Source organism: Aspergillus uvarum (assembly GCF_003184745.1).
Source record: "Aspergillus uvarum CBS 121591 unplaced genomic scaffold BO82scaffold_56, whole genome shotgun sequence".
NCBI classification, from domain to species: Eukaryota; Fungi; Ascomycota; class Eurotiomycetes; order Eurotiales; family Aspergillaceae; genus Aspergillus; species Aspergillus uvarum.
Genome location: NW_020291353.1, coordinates 65,522 through 82,086, shown reverse-complemented (window position 1 = coordinate 82,086; position 16,565 = coordinate 65,522). Strand labels below are relative to the sequence as shown.

Sequence of the window (16,565 nt, the reverse complement as noted above, 5' to 3'; positions counted from 1 at the left end):
GGAGCATTTTGGCCGGGGTTACTGTATCGCCGCGCTCCGACAGCGGTTGAGTATACCGCGTTGTGATTGGACAGTTTCACAGCCAATCAGCGCACACGCATCTACATCGACATGAACTTAAGCCTGAAGGTCTGGTGTTTGATTAATGTACCAGGCGAAACAATCGGATGAACGCTTGAGATGCAACATTATAGTATTTCGGATTCTATGTACGGAATGATGCCTAGCACTCTCACACTAAAAAGAAACAGCCCAAGCTCTATCGACACTATGCCCAACAAGAACGCCCATATGAATTAACAAGAAGGGAATCAAAAAAAACTCTTTAAGCTCTCCCCCAAACAAACGCGAATGACTCAAGAAGGTTGCTGAATGTTTTACGCACGAAGGAAAGTTTGGTAAGTGGGAGAGTCGGTGTGCTCGCTGAAGGGATATCCCAAGTCTCTCAGGAAAGACTCAAGCTCCTCCTTCTCAGTATCGGGGCATTGGATACCGGCAAGCACCTTTCCAACATCTCCGCCGTAGTTGCGGTAGTGGAACAACGAGATGTTCTGGTTGGGGCGAAGAGTGGTCAAGAATTTGGCTAAAGCACCGGGGCGCTCAGGGAACTCGAACATGAACAATCGCTCACTTTGGACGCTGCTGCGTCCACCGACCAAGAAACGAACGTGCCGCTTGACAAGTTCGTCGTCGCTCAAGTCCTTGACACTCATACCTTCCTTGGTGAGATGGGTCATGATCTTGGCCAAATCGTCTTGGCCGGTCAACGCAGACAGGGAGATACCCATCAGGACGTCGGCAGAGGCATCGTGGGCATACCGGTAGCTGAAGGCAGTGACCGCATGGGGAAGAATGACTTCAATGAGCTTGGCGAATGCGCCCGGCTTCTCGGGGATATTGACACTCAGAAGAGCCTCCTTCCGCTCACCCAGAGCGGCACGCTCAGCGACGAAACGCAGACGATCAAAGTCCATGTTCGCACCAGAAGTGATAGCACACAGCTCCCGGTTAGTGTCGGGGCTGGGATACATGCTAACATACTTCTTGAGGCCGGCCAAAGCCAGTGCACCCGCCGGTTCAATGATGGAACGGGTATCCTCAAAAGCATCCTTGATAGCAGCACATGTCTCGTCGGTCGATACCTGGATGACTTCATCGATAACTTCACGGGCCAGCCGGTAGTTCTCCTCCCCGACGGACTTGACCGCCGCGCCGTCGGCGAACAGTCCCACTTCCTTCAAGAACACGCGCGATCCAGAGTCTAGAGACTGATGCATGGCGTTGGCATCGTGGGCCTCGACACCAATGATCTTGACGTGAGGCGCGATGCGCTTCATATACACTCCAATGCCAGCAATCAGGCCTCCTCCACCGACGGCGCAGAACACAGCTTCGAGTTTCTGCAGGTTGGCCTGGCGCAGGAGTTCCATACCAATGGTTCCTTGGCCGGCAATCACGTAAGGGTCATCGAAGGGAGGAATGTTGGTGAGCCCGTGCTGTTGCTGCAGGCGGTGAGCTTCGTCTTTGGCCGCATCAAAGTCATTGCCGTGGAGAACGACGCTTCCGCCCAGGCGAGCGACGTTAAGGTGCTTGATCGCGGGGGTGCCCGAGGGCATAACAATAGTGGCGGGAATCTTGAGATGGCGGGCAGAGTAGGCAACACCCTGCGCATGGTTTCCTGCGCCAATTCTCCGTTAACTTTGATGCTCCATGTATTGCCTGTCAAAGTAGGGAGGGTTTCTCACCGGCAGAGCATGCAATGACACCCTTCCACCGTTGCTCGTGAGTCAAGTGAGCCATCTTGTTGTAGGCACCGCGCAGCTTAAAACTGAAAACAGGAAGCAAATCTTCCCGCTTGAGCAGCACACGGCACTCCAGGCGGTTGCTCAGGTTGACGGCATGATGGAGAGGGGTTTCGTCGATAATGTCGTAGACACGGGAAGTTAAGATCAACCGGAGGTACTGTAAATGACAATCGTATGAGCAACACGCCCGGTTAAAAGGAAATCAGGACCACAGGGCGCTTACATCTGGGTAACCGTTGGGAAGAAGATAGTCGTCGGGGATGCCCCAGTCATAGGCAGTCGAGTCCTCCCCTTTTTCCGAAGTGGGAGTTGCAAGCGCGGACTCAGTCAAGGTGAGGTTACTCACCTTGGCGGAGACCGGAGTCGCAACGCCGTCGTCAGATACTTCGCTGGGCATATTCAAGGGCTTTATATGGATAATATGAAGAGAATGAACGTTTGGGGACAAAAGGAAGGTAAAAACGAAGCGCCAGCACCAAGTGGGAGTCGAGACCGAGAAAAAAAGCCGCGGTGGCACTGACTAACTATGATGGATAAGTCACCCTTTCTATTCCGCGGGGAGAAGGGCGAAAATTCCGTGATCGGAGCGGAAAAGCTTATGTCATCAAACCCTCTCTTCCAGCCCTAAACAATGGGATTTATTCATCGATCTGGAGGAAAGAGAGATTTGATGCTTATTTATCGCCTGGGTATTACTCCATTCATCCAAGCAATTGGCCTGTGTACTCCTCGTTTTCAAGTTCTGTCCCATTTGCCATATGATTCTCCTTGCGGCAATAGGTGATTCTGATCTATGTGCTCGGGCAGTTGCCCCCCCATACAAAGCCATGGATGGCCAGTGGATCCCAATCGATCGCTAGCACAACAGTCAAAATCGAGTAAGGTGGCCAATCATCTTGCGCTTCTATAACCAGCACAATCAAGGTTTTACTTAACTGGTCAACGGACAGCTGCTTTTTCCATTGCGCCCTACTGGCGCCCTACTGATAACTAACAGCAATTTACATTGCTCAAGTTATCGCTAGGGTCGTTGCACGAGATTCTTAGTGACGAAGAATATGTGGTGAGCTCAGATCGTACTACGCTGAGGCCAATTGGCACTATGTTTTGTTTGTGTTTGCTTCTTGATACTGTCAATGTCTCATTTCTGATATTACCAGTATATTCTTTTCAAGATTCACTCGATGTCGAGTTATCTGGCTCCGCAAAATGTAGTTATGGCATGATTGGAGTCCAGGAAATGAAGGCGTCAGGCAGCTTACTGTAATCTTACCGGATCCCGTCGTACTACCGCGTAAGTTACGATACGCAAATTATCTCAAGGTTCGTTGCGACGTCATGTCACTTTCGGCATTGTTCGTCCGTATCTCATTTACTTGCGCCATATCGTCAGAGGGGCAAAAGTGACGCGAGGATTCAGAAAGTCATTCTCAGGTTGAACCTATTCGCTTGTTTCTGAAGGATAGTCTTTCTGGACGGCGCCGCCTTGACTCAGTCACACATCTTGCGCTCACCCACGCAGATCGCCACAATCAATCAGCTCCCACTTCTTAAGTCCTACTATCAAGATGAGCGAGCCACTACCTTCCTCTTTCGATGACAATCCGTATGTGCACAGTTTCTCATGATATGATGCTTACAGCTGCAGCCGTCAAGTCAGATGCTAATGGCCTTCCGTGTCTGTAGTCAGTTCCAAGAAGAGACTTCGCTGCAGAAGTTCCGCAGGCGGCTTAAGCAAGAGCCGCTGATTCCGCTCGGTACGTCACTCTCCCTCGCACCGACCTGTCCTCGGCAATAACTGTTTTGGAATTGTACTGACTGGGTGGGTTGTTTGGCAGGATGTGCGGCTACCTGCTACGCCCTCTACCGGGCCTACCGATCCATGAAGGCGGGCGATTCCCTTGAAATGAACAAAATGTTCCGTGCCCGTATCTACGCCCAGTTCTTCACCCTGATCGCGGTGGTTGCTGGAGGCATGTACTACAAGACCGAGCGACAGCAACGCAAGGAATTCGAGCAGGTTGTGGAGGCACGCAAGAGTCAGGAGAAGCGGGATGCTTGGCTGCGGGAACTGGAGATCCGCGACCAGGAGGACAAGGATTGGCGGGAGCGCCATGCCGCCATCGAGGCTGCCGCCAAGGATGCGGGCAAGAGAAAGGCGACTGCGGAGCAAGATGCTGCTCGTTCGGCCCTCGAGCCCTCCGAGGAGAAGCCCATCGGTGTTCTGAGTGCTGTTATGGAGCTTTTGTCGCGGCAGAAGTAAAGTCGCCAGGGGGGACGTTTTTTGATCGATTCTCGCCAATCCGTCTGGGTATCATATCTAATTGTACATACATACATTCTCACTGTTTTGAAGGAAAATGCACACTCTCCGCTTGCTACTCGTCCCTACCTGCTTAATCTCGGTTGGCCAGCTCAACCGGCAATCTGCTCGTCAATGTATCTCCTCATTGTTTCGAACTCCGCTTTGCCAGTCTGGATGCTATTAGCAACATAAATAATCAACTTTTGATAATGTTATGTTGACGTACTGAAAGCAAGTATCGAATATGTTGCTATCAACCGTCAGTAGCACATTCAGCCTGTATATATGCTCAGCACTTACCAGATCTGTCACTTCTCGATGGCGTTCGAACTCATTGCGGGCATAATTTCGCAGCTCATCGCGAGTTGGTGAATTAGGGATTGCTTTAGCAATATTAGCACAAGGCACCAAATCGCAAAATGAGAGTGTCGGACGAACAATTCAAGGCTCTTACTATCTCGCGCCATAAAGCAAGAACCCGCTGTCTTTGAATGAACTAATACGAGATGTTAGCGATCCGGGTTTCCATTAGCATGTTGATGGATCTGCTGACATGGTCAAGACCAATAGTCGGCTTCTTAAGCTTGGACGACTGGTTGTGAGAGATTGATGCCAGAAGCCGTAATGAAGTCCGCATTGTTGCTAGGTGCTTTATGCCCGTGTTTATTCCCTGTGACAGTAGGGTCACCCAGAAATTCTAGTATGTCTTGATGTGACCCCGACAATATGTTACCTAGTAATTATCGCCCGCAGGTTATCCTTCGGCAGAGTGGCGGAAGGCAAGGCGGTCAGCAAGCTCGTGTGTATTCGTATGAAATGTTACTAGACATCCGGTATTTCTGATACATTCTTTTCCCCCGTGATTGTATTGTTTAACCAAACTACGAAACAACAGTCTTAATTGACGGTACATACTTAGGTGTACCTCACCTGGGTTTCCTCTTGTTGACCACTTAAATCTTTGCATTCGACTAACACAACATGTTATCTTGCTATAAAGAGGATGAGAGCCTAAGGCGAGTTCCTAAACATGCGAATCCGTCAGTCACATTCTTCCAGGTTCACAAACTTCAGACCCTGAGACCCGGTCCGAGCTCGGAGTATGTGCTAGCTGGGGTCTACTATTCTAATGTAGAGGATACAATTGGCAAGTATGACTCCAACATGATCGGCCTAAGCACCGGACGTACAGTACATGTAGTTACTGGCTTATCGATAAGTAGCACAATGCAATGGGAGTTCAATGGTCGAGTAAACAGGTCAACAAAGGGCGAGGATCAGCCGATGGGAAACACGTGACCATGTGCCTGGCTTCCCCGAACTTTTTTTCGGGGCCGCAGAAAAGAAATCAGGTCGCGGTTCCCGGCTGTCCTAAAAGAGCACCAGCGCTCATTCAACGTTCTCGGTGTCGTCGGTCACAGTCATGAGGTGTCCTACTCTTTCACGGTTGCCATACCGTGCCGTCTCTGGCTTGACCAGGACTCCCGTTCGCCTTCAGGCTCAGACCCTTCTTTCGCGGAGATGCGCATCCACCGCTGTCCTCCGTTCAGCCACTGTTGCTCCGGCTTATCAGTCCGTCCTCAGCAAACAGAACCAGCAACGGAGGAATGCCTCCGCCACTGCCAATGCTGTGTGAGTATCTTCTGGCTCTAATTGTCTATCGTTCTGTCAGTCCACAGTATCCATTAAACACGCTTACTGACTCGTGTATTGCATTTCTCTAGCCTCGAGGCCGCCGCCGCCACTCCCGATGCTCTGTCCCAGGAAGCTATCATTGAGAACCTCGACCCTGTTGAAGCTGCACGCCTGTCTACAGTCCGCAACATTGGTATTGCTGTAAGATCTCCAGTTACGCTCTCCGGGTCGGCTTTTTTAAAAGTGCCTAACATGCTTTCTCGAATCATTAGGCACACATCGACAGTGGTAAGACGACATGTACCGAGCGAGTTCTTTTCTACACTGGCCGTATCAAGGCCATCCACGAGGTCCGTGGCCGTGACAGTGTAGGAGCGAAGATGGACTCCATGGACTTGGAGCGTGAGAAGGGTATCACCATTCAGTCTGCTGCCACGTACTGTGACTGGGTGAAGAAGGACAAGCAAGGTCAGGAGCAGAAGTACCACCTCAACTTGATCGATACCCCGGGTCACATTGATTTCACCATTGAAGTCGAGAGAGCGCTGCGTGTTCTTGATGGTGCGGTCATGATTCTGTGCGCTGTCTCCGGTGTTCAGTCCCAGACCATCACTGTCGATCGTCAAATGAGACGTTACAATGTCCCCAGAATCTCGTTCGTCAACAAGATGGATCGGATGGGTGCCAACCCCTTCAAGGCCGTTGATCAGATCAACACCAAGCTCAAGATTCCTGCTGCTGCTGTCCAGGTGCCGATTGGTGCCGAGGACGAATTCGAGGGTGTGGTCGACCTCCTTCAGATGAAGGCTATTTACAACCACGGCCCCAACGGTGAAGACCTTGTAGTCAAGGATGAGATCCCAGAGAAGGTCAAGGATGTCGTGGAGGAGCGGAAGCGCATGCTTGTTGAGACTCTCGCTGACGTGGACGACGAGATTGCGGAACTCTTCCTCAGCGAGATCGAGCCCACCGAGGATCAACTAAGACAGGCTATCCGCCGCGCGACCATTGGTCTCAAGTTCACCCCTGTCTTCATGGGTTCGGCTCTTGCCAACAAGTCTGTGCAGCCCATGCTTGATGGTGTCATCGATTACCTTCCCAACCCTTCCGAGGTTGAAAACCTCGCTCTCGATAAGAAGCGTGACGAGGCTTCGGTGAAGCTTGTTCCATACAACTCACTGCCGTTCGTCGGTCTCGCTTTCAAGCTGGAAGAGAGCAACTTCGGACAGTTGACCTACATTCGTGTTTACCAAGGTACCCTGCGTAAGAGTGCTAACGTCTTCAACGCACGCACGGACAAGAAGGTCAAGATTCCTCGCATCGTGCGCATGCACTCCAATGAGATGGAGGATGTTACTGAGGTCGGCGCGGGTGAAATCTGCGCTGTGTTCGGTGTGGATTGTGCTTCTGGCGATACTTTCACTGATGGCCAGCTTGGTTACACCATGTCGTCTATGTTCGTCCCTGAGCCCGTCATCTCTCTTTCCATCAAGCCCAAGAACGCCAAGGATGGTGCCAACTTCTCCAAGGCCATGGCTCGTTTCCAGAGAGAGGATCCTACCTTCCGTGTGCACTTCGATAACGAGAGTGAACAGACCATCATCTCCGGTATGGGTGAATTGCACTTGGACATCTACGTTGAGCGCATGCGCCGTGAGTACCGGGTAGACTGCGAGACCGGTCCTCCTCAAGTTGCGTACCGTGAAACCATTGGCCACCGCGTTGAATTCGATCATCTGCTCAGGAAGCAGACCGGTGGTCCTGGTGACTTCGCCCGCGTTGTGGGTTGGATGGAGCCTACTGGCAGTCTGACGGAGAATGTTTTCGAGGAACAAATTGTTGGTGGCAGTATCTCCGAGAAGTTCGTGTTCGCCTGTGAGAAGGGATTCCACTTGGCTTGTGACAAGGGTCCTCTCATTGGACACAAGGTCCTGGGTACCAAGATGGTCATCAACGATGGTGCTACTCACATGACCGATTCCTCTGAAATGTCTTTCAAGAACGCCACCCAGCAGGCGTTCCGCAAGGCCTTCAATGAGGCCAACCCCTCTATCCTCGAGCCTATGATGAAGACCGTTGTCACTGCTCCTTCTGAGTTCCAGGGTGATGTTATTTCCCTCCTGAACAAGCGTGGCGCTACCATCAACGACTCCGAAGTTGGTGTCGATGAGTTCACCGTTCAAGCCGACTGCAGCTTGAACGGTATGTTCGGCTTCAGTAGCAACCTCCGTGCCGCCACCCAAGGTAAGGGTGAGTACACCATGGAGTTCAGTCACTACGAGAAGGCTCCTGGTCACCTTCAGTAAGTTTGCCTAACCCATAGAATTGTTGCATGTCGCAATTGAAGGAGTCAAGCATGCTAACATCGTTCCCAATCTTCCAGGAAAGAGCTCATTGCCAAGTATCTGAAGGCCCAGGCCGACCGCCACAAGAAATAAGCGGCGAAATCGCTTTTCGACCGCATTAACTCGACTGCAGGGGCAAAACCCTCTCATGCATCGCGCGAGTCTCAGGCCATATTTGCTCGATCCCACTCCTCATATAATCACCTACGAGGGCTTCCGAGACCAATGAACTACACTCCGGCTCCTCTTTCTCCTGTATAACTGACTCCTTCCAAAACCGGTCCGGCGTGTTTTTGAATATGAAAATGATGTGTTTCTTTTTTTCTCATCTCATCTTTGTCCAAATACCTCGGGCTCATGTATTATTTACCAAGCAAAATAGATAACCCTTCTGCGCGTTTAGACCAGAGGCCGCCCCCAAGGCTGTTGTGTGGGCATGCAACGCCCCGGGCTTCGAGCCATGGATGCATTTAACACAGATTGTACATAAGTTTTTGATAGTTGGGTTATGATAAATCTCCTCTCCTGAACGAAGAAGTTAGAAGACATACAAAATTGGTCTAAATATAGTTAAGGACTATAAGAAGAACAAACCCATGGCTAATACCTCGCGAGTTGTGAGTTACGCCAAATCCATCCATGTCTATATCTATCTCGGGCCAGATATGCCGCCTCTCAAGCTGATGTTTCAGAACCTAACACCTGGCTAAGGCTTCAACGCGGTAACCCTGCCTTCTTCGTGCGAAATCTGATCGTGCCCTCATTCAGAGGACGGGATATTGCGAGTCTTGGCGTTTACTGCGGGAGGTTCACTGCAAATCCCAGTGGCCCATCTCCTTGTGCTCTGGTGCAGCTAAGTCTACCGGAGACTAAATCTCAGCCATCGAAGGCTCTCAGGACAGCCAAGGCGGCGACCGAGAACGTCGCGACGCGATTATGACCTGGTAGAGAGCGTGAATCGTCAAACCAGCCCTCCTCAAGCTCGAACCGGGACCGGCAGTGTCACTTACCTCCATACGCAACACGTTCCCATCGAACCCTCTTGACCACGGCAGAGTGCTTAGCCGAACTGCTCTCCCAGATCTGGACCTCATTAGGTCCACCGGAGTCGTCCTTGTTCGACACCACAATCTCTCCGGGGCTGTTCTCGACGGCTTCTCCCGTGGCCGCGGCCCAGACGCGCCGGCCTTCTTGCCAGGGAATCTCGACATCGTTGGCTGCATGCACGATGAACAGATTCAGCCCTTGCTCGGCATACGCTGGGGCCGGTTTTCCGGTGCTGCTGCTGCTGCTGCCGCTGCTGCTGTTGCTGTTGACGCCCGACAACCGCGCAACCCGGGCAGCGGTATCCCAGCGGTCGACGATCTGGCGCTTCGCGTAGTCCTTGATGCCGGGGTAGGCGGAGAGGGGCGCGAGCATGGGCGGGGTGATGCCCTTCACGCTGTAGGAGTCAATGAGGCTCGGGACGTTGCTGAAGGAGGCAAGGAGGATCACGCCGGCGAAGGGCTCCGGGTTCTTGAGGGCGGGCTGAATGGCCGTTGGGTCGGAGGACCCGAACGCGAAGCGTTCGGCCACGGCGGCGGTCACGGCGGTCCCCAGGCTCTGGCCCATGATGACGATGCGCGACGGCGGGATTCGCAGCGGGCCGGCGGTGAGGTAGTTGAGGAGCGCTACGCCGTCGGTGATGAGGCCCTCTTCGGTGGGAGAGCCGGTCGAGAGGCCGAAGCCCCGGTAGTCCAGGGCGAAGACATGCACGGGATGGGACGGGGTCGATAGTCCGAGAAGTTGCCGGTAGATGTCTGGTCGCTGGGCGGAGGCGAGGTGGGCGGCATTGCCGTGGACTTTGGGTCGAAGATGTGAGGGGTGTGGTTTATGGTGTTTGTGTTGGGTGTGGTGGGACTCACAGTTGACAACGACTCTCGCATTGGGGTCGTTAGCGAGTAGCTTGAATGCAGAGGTCTTGGTATAGTCCTCCGCTGGGCCGTATCGTTCGTTCTCATGCAGGTCATCTTCGTGTTCCTTGCACAGTGGCAGGGGAAGCAGATGCCATGCGTACAAGGTCTCGTTGTCGGGAGTTACCAGGTTGAATGGTTGGACTTGCGTTTCTGTCCCCGTGTCAATACATGGTTATTGATTCAGAAAGGATCGAGGTTTGAAAACATACTCAGGAAACCGAAAGACTCAACAAGGTTGATGTCCTGCCATCGGGTAGGATTCACTTTGTGAACATAAAGTGCACTGGCAGGGCAGGAGAGGAAGAGCAATTGGTCAGCTGGGGAGGTCTAAGTTGCTTTATCTCAGAATCATACAAGCGTTGGACTACCGGATATGTGAGCGCATAGACGACAAGCACATAGAACAGGCCACCGGCCGCTAGCGACCAGTAAGCTTTTCGAAAGATGGACTGAAGCTCAACCATATTTTGAAGAATGATTTCAAACGGAGTAGATATTAGTTCATGCAAGCAATCGAGGTGGAGATTACATGCATACATAGTATGTAGTAGGAGACACGGCGGAGTTCCGATGGAGCTGAGGCTCGTTTGCCCCATTCGGTCAGTTTCCCTCCCGCCATTTTTCTGTCTCTCCTCCGCAACTCTCCCCCTTCTTACAAACCACTTCTTTTTATCGCCCACATCGGCTCTCTGCGCAATGCTCCCCATGTATCGCACGGGGAGTCCATCTAAAATCATAAGACTATAACCTCGTCCAATTCGCTATCCTGCTAATAGCCTCCCGATGGCCGAGAAACGGAGACTTTCCGCCCGCGAACGCCGCGAACCTGCGGCGAAGCGACGGGTGTCCGAAGCCGCGCCTCGATCTTCTCCTCAACCTCAACAATCCTCTAAACGAAAGGCTTCAACGCCTGTTGTTGCTCCGGCACCCCCTTCTCCACAGCCAGAAAAGATCGAAAATCCTCTGCCTACCAAAATCAAGGATGGAGAAGCTCTCCCCACCTTGCCCGCTCCGCAGCCGGACGACCTCTCGTCGGAGTATCAGTCCATCGCGGAAAGGTGCGAATTCTTCCCCAGGCTGCTGTTGCAGGATACATTCCTGTCAGTGAGCATTTAAACTGACTGGTCTTGTGTAGCGCGATACTCCTAGCCTCCCTAGAACGATCGAAGAAGAAATGGCTAAGCGATGGCATTCTCGAACGGTACTGGACCAAGCCCAAGAAAACGAAGAGAGAGCAGATTGAGGGCAAAAACCCACCTAAGGAAAGCATGACCAAGGTTGGAGCTTGCAACATTGTGGTTGGCCCGCACCTGTTCGATGCTATGCTGTATACGGTGAAAGATCCCAATGCGCCGCCGCCGATTCAGTATACACCACCCCAGCGCCCAATGGTACATTACGGCCATCCCAACAACTTTCAACAATATCATCCGTATCCGCAGGGTCCTACTCCTTCACAGCAGTCACGCCAGCAGCAGCAGCAACCGCCGCAGCCAAAGCAGCCAAAGCAGACAAAGCAGCAGCAACAGCAGCACCCTTCTCATGGACCACAAGCTACTCCAGGCACACCTCAGCCGGCTTATCCTCCTGCCAGCCATCCACCTCCACCGCATCCCGCTCGAACACCTAGCCAAACTCCTCACCGGACTCCCGGGCCTCAAGCAGCGCAGCGACCGTCTCCGGCACAGCATCCTCAGCCGCAGCAGCAGCCGCTACAACCGCCGAAACCCAGCCCAGACCCAGTGATTCAAATGCTCGCAACTCGAGCCGCCTCCGACCCGGACCTCAAAGCCCTGATGCGGGTGGTAGCTTCTAGCAAGGCGTCTCAGGAGCAATTGCGTGCTTTTCAGGCTCACATAGATGAACTTAACGCTATAATCAGAGCAAGGGAGCAGCAGCAACAAAGACAGCTGCAGCAGCAACAGCAACAACGCCAGCAGCTGCAGCAACAACAGCTACAACAGAGACAACCACTACCACTTACTCCTGCTCATCCGCAAGCCGCTCCCAGAACACAACAACCTCCCCACCAACCACAGACGCCGCAACAGACACCACAACACCCGCCTCCCCAACAACGACCTCCGCAGCAGCCAGTGCATCCAACCCCGCAGACACAGCCTCAACCCCAACCACACCCGCGTGGCGAAGTCCAGGTCAAATCATCACCAACTGTAGGTCCAGCACCAGCGCAACCTGGCGCGCCATTACAACCCCCGCAGACCCCAACACCACAAATTGCCAAGGCACAGCAAATCAAACAGGAGCCTGGGCCAGTCGCGCAAATCCAGCCGGCTACACCACAGGCTCCTCACCCGCATGTCGTACCGGGACCAGCGCCAGTTGCGGAAATAACCAAGCAACCCACTCCAGGAGGACGTCCCGCGCCTCCGCTGCACCAGCCGCTGCAGCCGCAGCAGCAACCACAACATCAACCGCAACAAGCTCAGACGCCGGGACCACGCTCAGGGCCTTCTCACCCGCAATACCAGCAGCAGCCTCCGTATCAAGGCCACCCCCCTGCAATCCAGTCACGCCCGCCGCAATATGGATCACCCACTCCATACTATCGCCCTACCCCGCCACCCCCGCCACCACCTCCAAGGCTCAACTACAAGTCTGTCGTCTTCGAGTTCACCTCCCCACTGACCCCTTACGGTAGCAGTACCTCCGGCCACGCAGGCTCGGGCGATCGCTATCTATTCCCCGAGTACACGATCCTGGAATGGCTCCCCGGAGGAACCACCGTACTCGCCTCCTTCCTTCTCGTGCGTAAAGTGGACCCCAACACGCCATTTCCCATCGAAACCGGCAGCGAACCACCGTCAAGGGCCAAAGGCAAATCCGGCTCTAAATCCAAGTCCAAGAAGGCGGCGGCAGCAGCAGCAGCCGACAAGAACAAGACACCTGCGGCGGCACCCTCTCAACCAGAGAAGAAATCAAAGGACGGAGAGAAGGAGAAGGACAAAGAGCCAGCCAAGGAGAAGGCGGAAGAGAAACCCGCTTCTTCCACAGAACCAACGCCCGCCGCTCCTCCTGCTGCAGGAGACAGTAAACCCGCAACCCCGAACCCCACCCCAACGGAGGGCGGCGGCGGCGGCAACGGCGACAAACCAGCAGCCGGCGAGCAGCAACCCCCGGACACAAAAGCCGCTGCCGCTGCGTCCACCACCACCACCACCAGCACAAAGGACAAGGACGCCACGGCGAAAGAGCCCCCCTCCGCCGCCGCCGCCGCCGCGGCCACCACGAAGGACAACACCCCCAAGGAAAAAGACGACACCAACCTGAAGGAGTACTACCAACCCGTCACGTTCCGGATCTTCAGCAGCAACCCCAAGGTCCTCGAGCCGCTGAACCGGGTCGTCAAGCCCCCCGACGAGGTGCGCAAGTACATGAACGAGATCATGGACCGCGCCGAGCGCGCCCCCGACGGGTTCCTGGCCTATCGTCTGCCGCGCGAGGAGCAGGAGGATGCTTCGGTAAATAACGGAAGCAAGGAGGCGGATGATCCTATTGTTGCTGGTGGTGGCCGGAAGACCGGGGGCACGCCTGTGCCGCCGGGCCAGCGGAGTCGGTTTAGCTCGCGCGGGAATAATAAGGTTGACTCGGATGTTGAGCTTAGTGAGCAGCAGGGTGAGGAGGATCAGGTGGAGGGGGAGGAGGAAGAGGAGGAAGAGGAGTTGTTGGACTTCTATGGGCCGCCTACGGGCCTTCCGCCTTTGGGGGCTTGAAGATTCAGCTCAGCTTTCCCCGTTGGGCACTGTTGCTGCGCCGTCGAGGTATACTAGAGATCAGATGCAAGCTTTATATAATTCCCCATTCATCAATGACTACGCGGTGCAGTGCGTCCGTCGTAAACAATGCCCCAACTCCTAGTAGCATGTCCAATTGATTCTCGTTTCTGGTATCAACAAAGCAACAACAATCGTATCAAGACCCCCAATATGCGCCTACAGATAAAGCTATGTGCAATATGCTTGACCAAATCAAACTTGGGTCTGAGGAGACTTTCTCTAGGCAAGCATCATATACAATCTCAAATAACCGCGAACGTGTTACGATCGTCTCCAATCAGACCACACGTGCGCCGCCTCGTCGACTATCATCCCCAATGATGCCGGCGGTCTCCAACAGCCAGCGAGCACTTTCGGCCGCCGAGTCACCCGCCCCGGCCTTGAGGTTCAGATTCCGTCGCCGCTCCGCCTCGCGCGCTTCGAAGGCCCACTTCGCCTGTTGTAGCTCGACGGCGCTTTTCCCGTCTTCGGAGACGCTGATGGTCGGGTCGGGGACAAGGCCCCAGATTTCCAGGTTATAGATGTCTATGTTCGTTTTGTACGTGGTTTCGGTTCCTGTGCTCAGCACTGGAGGAAGAAACGATCCGTCGTGACCGACAGGGGAGACGTAAAAGGTTGCTGTCTCGAGATTGGCATCAATGGTCAGACTGCCTGCCCCGAGGGGAGTGGGAGGCTTGTGGTTGCTTCGCGACGAGGGCGGGATACGACACCCTATAGATATTCCCGAGCTCGTAGAGAAATAGGCGGCGGGAGTGTTTGAATTTTGTGCAGACGGGGAAGAGTTTCCTTGCAGAAGCATGTGTACTGGGGAGAGTTGGAAAAGGCAAGGGAGGACGGAGTTGGAGAATTTGGAAGAAGAGGTACTTGATGACGGTGACTTCCACGGCTGTGGTAAATATGCGCCGAGAATTATCGGGCCGTTTGTCTCGGACACACCCTCAAGGAGAAGTAGGGTACCCGATGACCAGGTGAGGACGTTGTGCGAAAAGGATGTGAGTGAGGACCCATGCGCGGCCGTCGAAAAGACAGGGTGTAAGCGCGTATGGCCGCGAAGAAAGTTAAGGTCCTCAGATGTAGAGGGAAGGAAGAACGAGAGGTGTGAGATGATGCTCGTGTTCAATATCACTGATTCAAAACTTCCCTCGAGCATAATCGAGGGCGAGGACTGCAACTCGTTCAACGCGGGTTTATCAGATTTAGACTCTGTCAAATCCGGCGTATCGCGCTTCTGGGAAAGGTCCAAGTTCTTGCTGAACAAGAAGTGCTCAAACAATGGTGTTAAGGGGTCAAACAAGTACGGTAATGAGGAGGCCACGCTTTCTGCGAAAGACTTGTACCTGATCCCTCCCGATGAGTCCTGTTGAAAGGCTGCCATAATGCTGTCTGTTTGTTTTCGGATTGAATCCATGCGAGACCCGCTCAGATTCGAGGTGTAGACTGCTGCAGACTCAGCGGTCTTCAGGTCAGATATCACAATCAGCAGCATAAGCAGGCGCCGAAAAGTATTGTCGGAGATTCGAGCTTCATAGACCGCTCTCTCTACGCGAGAATCATGTTTGAAGACCTCGATCGCGTCGAGCGATTCCAAGGCAGCCAGAGCCAAGTCATCATCCTCTTCATCCTCGTACCCGTCGTTGGCAGGAGCATCTATGGCGAAACCGGGAGCATGGGACTTTGTTGCAGTCTCGTCCGGTGTGTTGTCCCCGTGGGACACATCGCTATTTGCCGACTTTTCCTCACCTCTTCTCCCAACATCTGCTAAGCTCCCAAACAATAGCCTAATGCGGTCTCTGCGTGCTTTTCTGAGCACCTTCCCATATCTTTCAGTGAGCAGAACAACGACCTTCACCATAGCATCGAATGTGAGTAGACTCGGCGCCAGCGTGTTCTGAAACGGGAAAGCGCCCAGGTACGAAACCATGCGGAAGATCACCGGGCCCGCATCGAGGGGGCAGTGGGAGTCGCTGCTATCCGGAACTCCAAGGAAGTCGGAGAGTATCTTCTCATTCCAATACTTAACTCCGCCTTGTTCGATTGCGCGGCTGTAGAAGTTGTCTTTGAAGTGGGTGAGCTCCAGAGGGGTGAAGCATTTAGTGGCGAAGCGCTCGGCAAGCACGTAACTCAGCTCCTCTGGATGATATTAGATCCATTTGTCGACTAATAAAGGGTGGGCAGGGAAATATAGTTTACCACTGACCTGGAGATGACTTATGACCCGCAGACTCAGTGGATTGATATACACCCATCTTGAAGAGTAATAACGCACAGGTTATTGGTTCTTCTTTGCCTTTGAGATATGCACAAAAGAAAAAGGGTTGGGTTTGTCATGTGTCAAAAAATGTACCAGGGTTGCAGGAGTGGGCAAGATAATTAAGAGACAGCTGTCGCATTAGCACTGATAGTATGAGTTCGGGACACTCCGCAGTGATGACGACGTGAACCCACCGCGATGAGTCGGGGTGACGATCGCTGTCATCTGCGGGTCTAAGAACGGGGAAGTAGAGATTGACTCAATACTGATGTGTAGAAAAAAGAAAGACTTGAATTGTCTGTAAGATGCTATGTCATGAGCAGGGTCATGATCAAGTGTGGTGTTGATGTTGATGATGAAAGATGAAAGGGAGAGGGGAGAGGGGAGAGTGCGAGGTACGGAGTAAGTACCGGTTGATGGGGAATGTTAATTAAGGATGTTTCCGCATGCGGGCTAAAGCAGAGTAACTTGA

The 16,565-nt window shown here is 53.3% G+C and overlaps 7 protein-coding genes across 7 annotated transcripts; 3 read left to right on the top strand and 4 right to left on the bottom strand.

Annotated features, from left to right (window-relative positions):
- Positions 1-195: 195 nt before the first annotated feature.
- BO82DRAFT_357320 (threonine dehydratase, biosynthetic) lies at positions 196-2,434 on the bottom strand. The gene is made up of 3 exons (XM_025635987.1): positions 2,029-2,434; positions 1,746-1,962; positions 196-1,678 (listed from the first exon to the last, which is right to left on the bottom strand). The coding sequence occupies exons 1-3, from the start codon at positions 2,200-2,202 to the stop codon at positions 378-380; spliced, it is 1,692 nt and encodes a 563-aa protein (XP_025488602.1). The 5' UTR covers positions 2,203-2,434; the 3' UTR covers positions 196-377.
- Positions 2,435-3,212: 778 nt separating this feature from the next.
- On the top strand, positions 3,213-4,273 carry rcf1 (respiratory supercomplex assembly factor RCF1). The gene is made up of 3 exons (XM_025638213.1): positions 3,213-3,411; positions 3,492-3,562; positions 3,644-4,273. The coding sequence occupies exons 1-3, from the start codon at positions 3,374-3,376 to the stop codon at positions 4,066-4,068; spliced, it is 534 nt and encodes a 177-aa protein (XP_025488601.1). The 5' UTR covers positions 3,213-3,373; the 3' UTR covers positions 4,069-4,273.
- Positions 4,145-4,869, bottom strand: BO82DRAFT_156290 (LYR motif-containing protein 2). Its single transcript, XM_025630206.1, has 6 exons — positions 4,844-4,869; positions 4,664-4,780; positions 4,549-4,606; positions 4,411-4,493; positions 4,337-4,360; positions 4,145-4,280 (listed from the first exon to the last, which is right to left on the bottom strand). Exons 2-6 carry the CDS (start codon positions 4,745-4,747, stop codon positions 4,221-4,223), a joined length of 309 nt encoding a protein of 102 aa, XP_025488600.1. The 5' UTR covers positions 4,748-4,780; positions 4,844-4,869; the 3' UTR covers positions 4,145-4,220.
- A 604-nt stretch (positions 4,870-5,473) lies between these two features.
- Positions 5,474-8,632, top strand: BO82DRAFT_357318 (elongation factor G). Its single transcript, XM_025635986.1, has 4 exons — positions 5,474-5,742; positions 5,835-5,946; positions 6,018-8,047; positions 8,129-8,632. Exons 1-4 carry the CDS (start codon positions 5,534-5,536, stop codon positions 8,181-8,183), a joined length of 2,406 nt encoding a protein of 801 aa, XP_025488599.1. The 5' UTR covers positions 5,474-5,533; the 3' UTR covers positions 8,184-8,632.
- Positions 8,633-8,966: 334 nt separating this feature from the next.
- Positions 8,967-10,509, bottom strand: BO82DRAFT_291283 (alpha/beta hydrolase; the record flags this gene model as incomplete). Its single annotated transcript, XM_025631722.1, has 5 exons — positions 8,967-9,031; positions 9,101-9,931; positions 9,995-10,195; positions 10,255-10,328; positions 10,400-10,509. The coding sequence occupies 5 exons, from the start codon at positions 10,507-10,509 to the stop codon at positions 8,967-8,969; spliced, it is 1,281 nt and encodes a 426-aa protein (XP_025488598.1).
- Positions 10,510-10,756: 247 nt separating this feature from the next.
- On the top strand, positions 10,757-13,873 carry BO82DRAFT_435013 (uncharacterized protein). Its single transcript, XM_025640995.1, has 2 exons — positions 10,757-11,103; positions 11,181-13,873. The coding sequence occupies exons 1-2, from the start codon at positions 10,829-10,831 to the stop codon at positions 13,777-13,779; spliced, it is 2,874 nt and encodes a 957-aa protein (XP_025488597.1). The 5' UTR covers positions 10,757-10,828; the 3' UTR covers positions 13,780-13,873.
- A 42-nt stretch (positions 13,874-13,915) lies between these two features.
- On the bottom strand, positions 13,916-16,434 carry BO82DRAFT_385867 (TLD domain-containing protein). The gene is made up of 2 exons (XM_025638212.1): positions 16,040-16,434; positions 13,916-15,972 (listed from the first exon to the last, which is right to left on the bottom strand). The coding sequence occupies exons 1-2, from the start codon at positions 16,086-16,088 to the stop codon at positions 14,120-14,122; spliced, it is 1,902 nt and encodes a 633-aa protein (XP_025488596.1). The 5' UTR covers positions 16,089-16,434; the 3' UTR covers positions 13,916-14,119.
- Positions 16,435-16,565: the final 131 nt, after the last annotated feature.

Coding starts and splice junctions, on each gene's coding strand:
- BO82DRAFT_357320 (XM_025635987.1), bottom strand. CDS start 2,202: ATGCCCAGCGAAGTATCTGACGACGGCGTTGCGACTCCGGTCTCCGCC. Junction 1,963..2,028: donor TTCCCAACGGTTACCCAGAT/GTAAGCGCCCTG, acceptor TGTCATTTACAG/TACCTCCGGTTGATCTTAAC. Junction 1,679..1,745: donor TGTCATTGCATGCTCTGCCG/GTGAGAAACCCT, acceptor GAATTGGCGCAG/GAAACCATGCGCAGGGTGTT.
- BO82DRAFT_357318 (XM_025635986.1), top strand. CDS start 5,534: ATGAGGTGTCCTACTCTTTCACGGTTGCCATACCGTGCCGTCTCTGGC. Junction 5,743..5,834: donor TCCGCCACTGCCAATGCTGT/GTGAGTATCTTC, acceptor GCATTTCTCTAG/CCTCGAGGCCGCCGCCGCCA. Junction 8,048..8,128: donor AAGGCTCCTGGTCACCTTCA/GTAAGTTTGCCT, acceptor CCAATCTTCCAG/GAAAGAGCTCATTGCCAAGT.
- BO82DRAFT_435013 (XM_025640995.1), top strand. CDS start 10,829: ATGGCCGAGAAACGGAGACTTTCCGCCCGCGAACGCCGCGAACCTGCG. Junction 11,104..11,180: donor TATCAGTCCATCGCGGAAAG/GTGCGAATTCTT, acceptor GGTCTTGTGTAG/CGCGATACTCCTAGCCTCCC.
- BO82DRAFT_385867 (XM_025638212.1), bottom strand. CDS start 16,088: ATGGGTGTATATCAATCCACTGAGTCTGCGGGTCATAAGTCATCTCCA. Junction 15,973..16,039: donor GGGTCATAAGTCATCTCCAG/GTCAGTGGTAAA, acceptor AATATCATCCAG/AGGAGCTGAGTTACGTGCTT.
- BO82DRAFT_156290 (XM_025630206.1), bottom strand. CDS start 4,747: ATGCGGACTTCATTACGGCTTCTGGCATCAATCTCTCACAACCAGTCG. Junction 4,361..4,410: donor ATCGAGAAGTGACAGATCTG/GTAAGTGCTGAG, acceptor GACGGTTGATAG/CAACATATTCGATACTTGCT. Junction 4,281..4,336: donor ATATTCGATACTTGCTTTCA/GTACGTCAACAT, acceptor AATAGCATCCAG/ACTGGCAAAGCGGAGTTCGA.
- rcf1 (XM_025638213.1), top strand. CDS start 3,374: ATGAGCGAGCCACTACCTTCCTCTTTCGATGACAATCC. Junction 3,412..3,491: donor TCCTCTTTCGATGACAATCC/GTATGTGCACAG, acceptor CCGTGTCTGTAG/TCAGTTCCAAGAAGAGACTT. Junction 3,563..3,643: donor AGAGCCGCTGATTCCGCTCG/GTACGTCACTCT, acceptor GTTGTTTGGCAG/GATGTGCGGCTACCTGCTAC.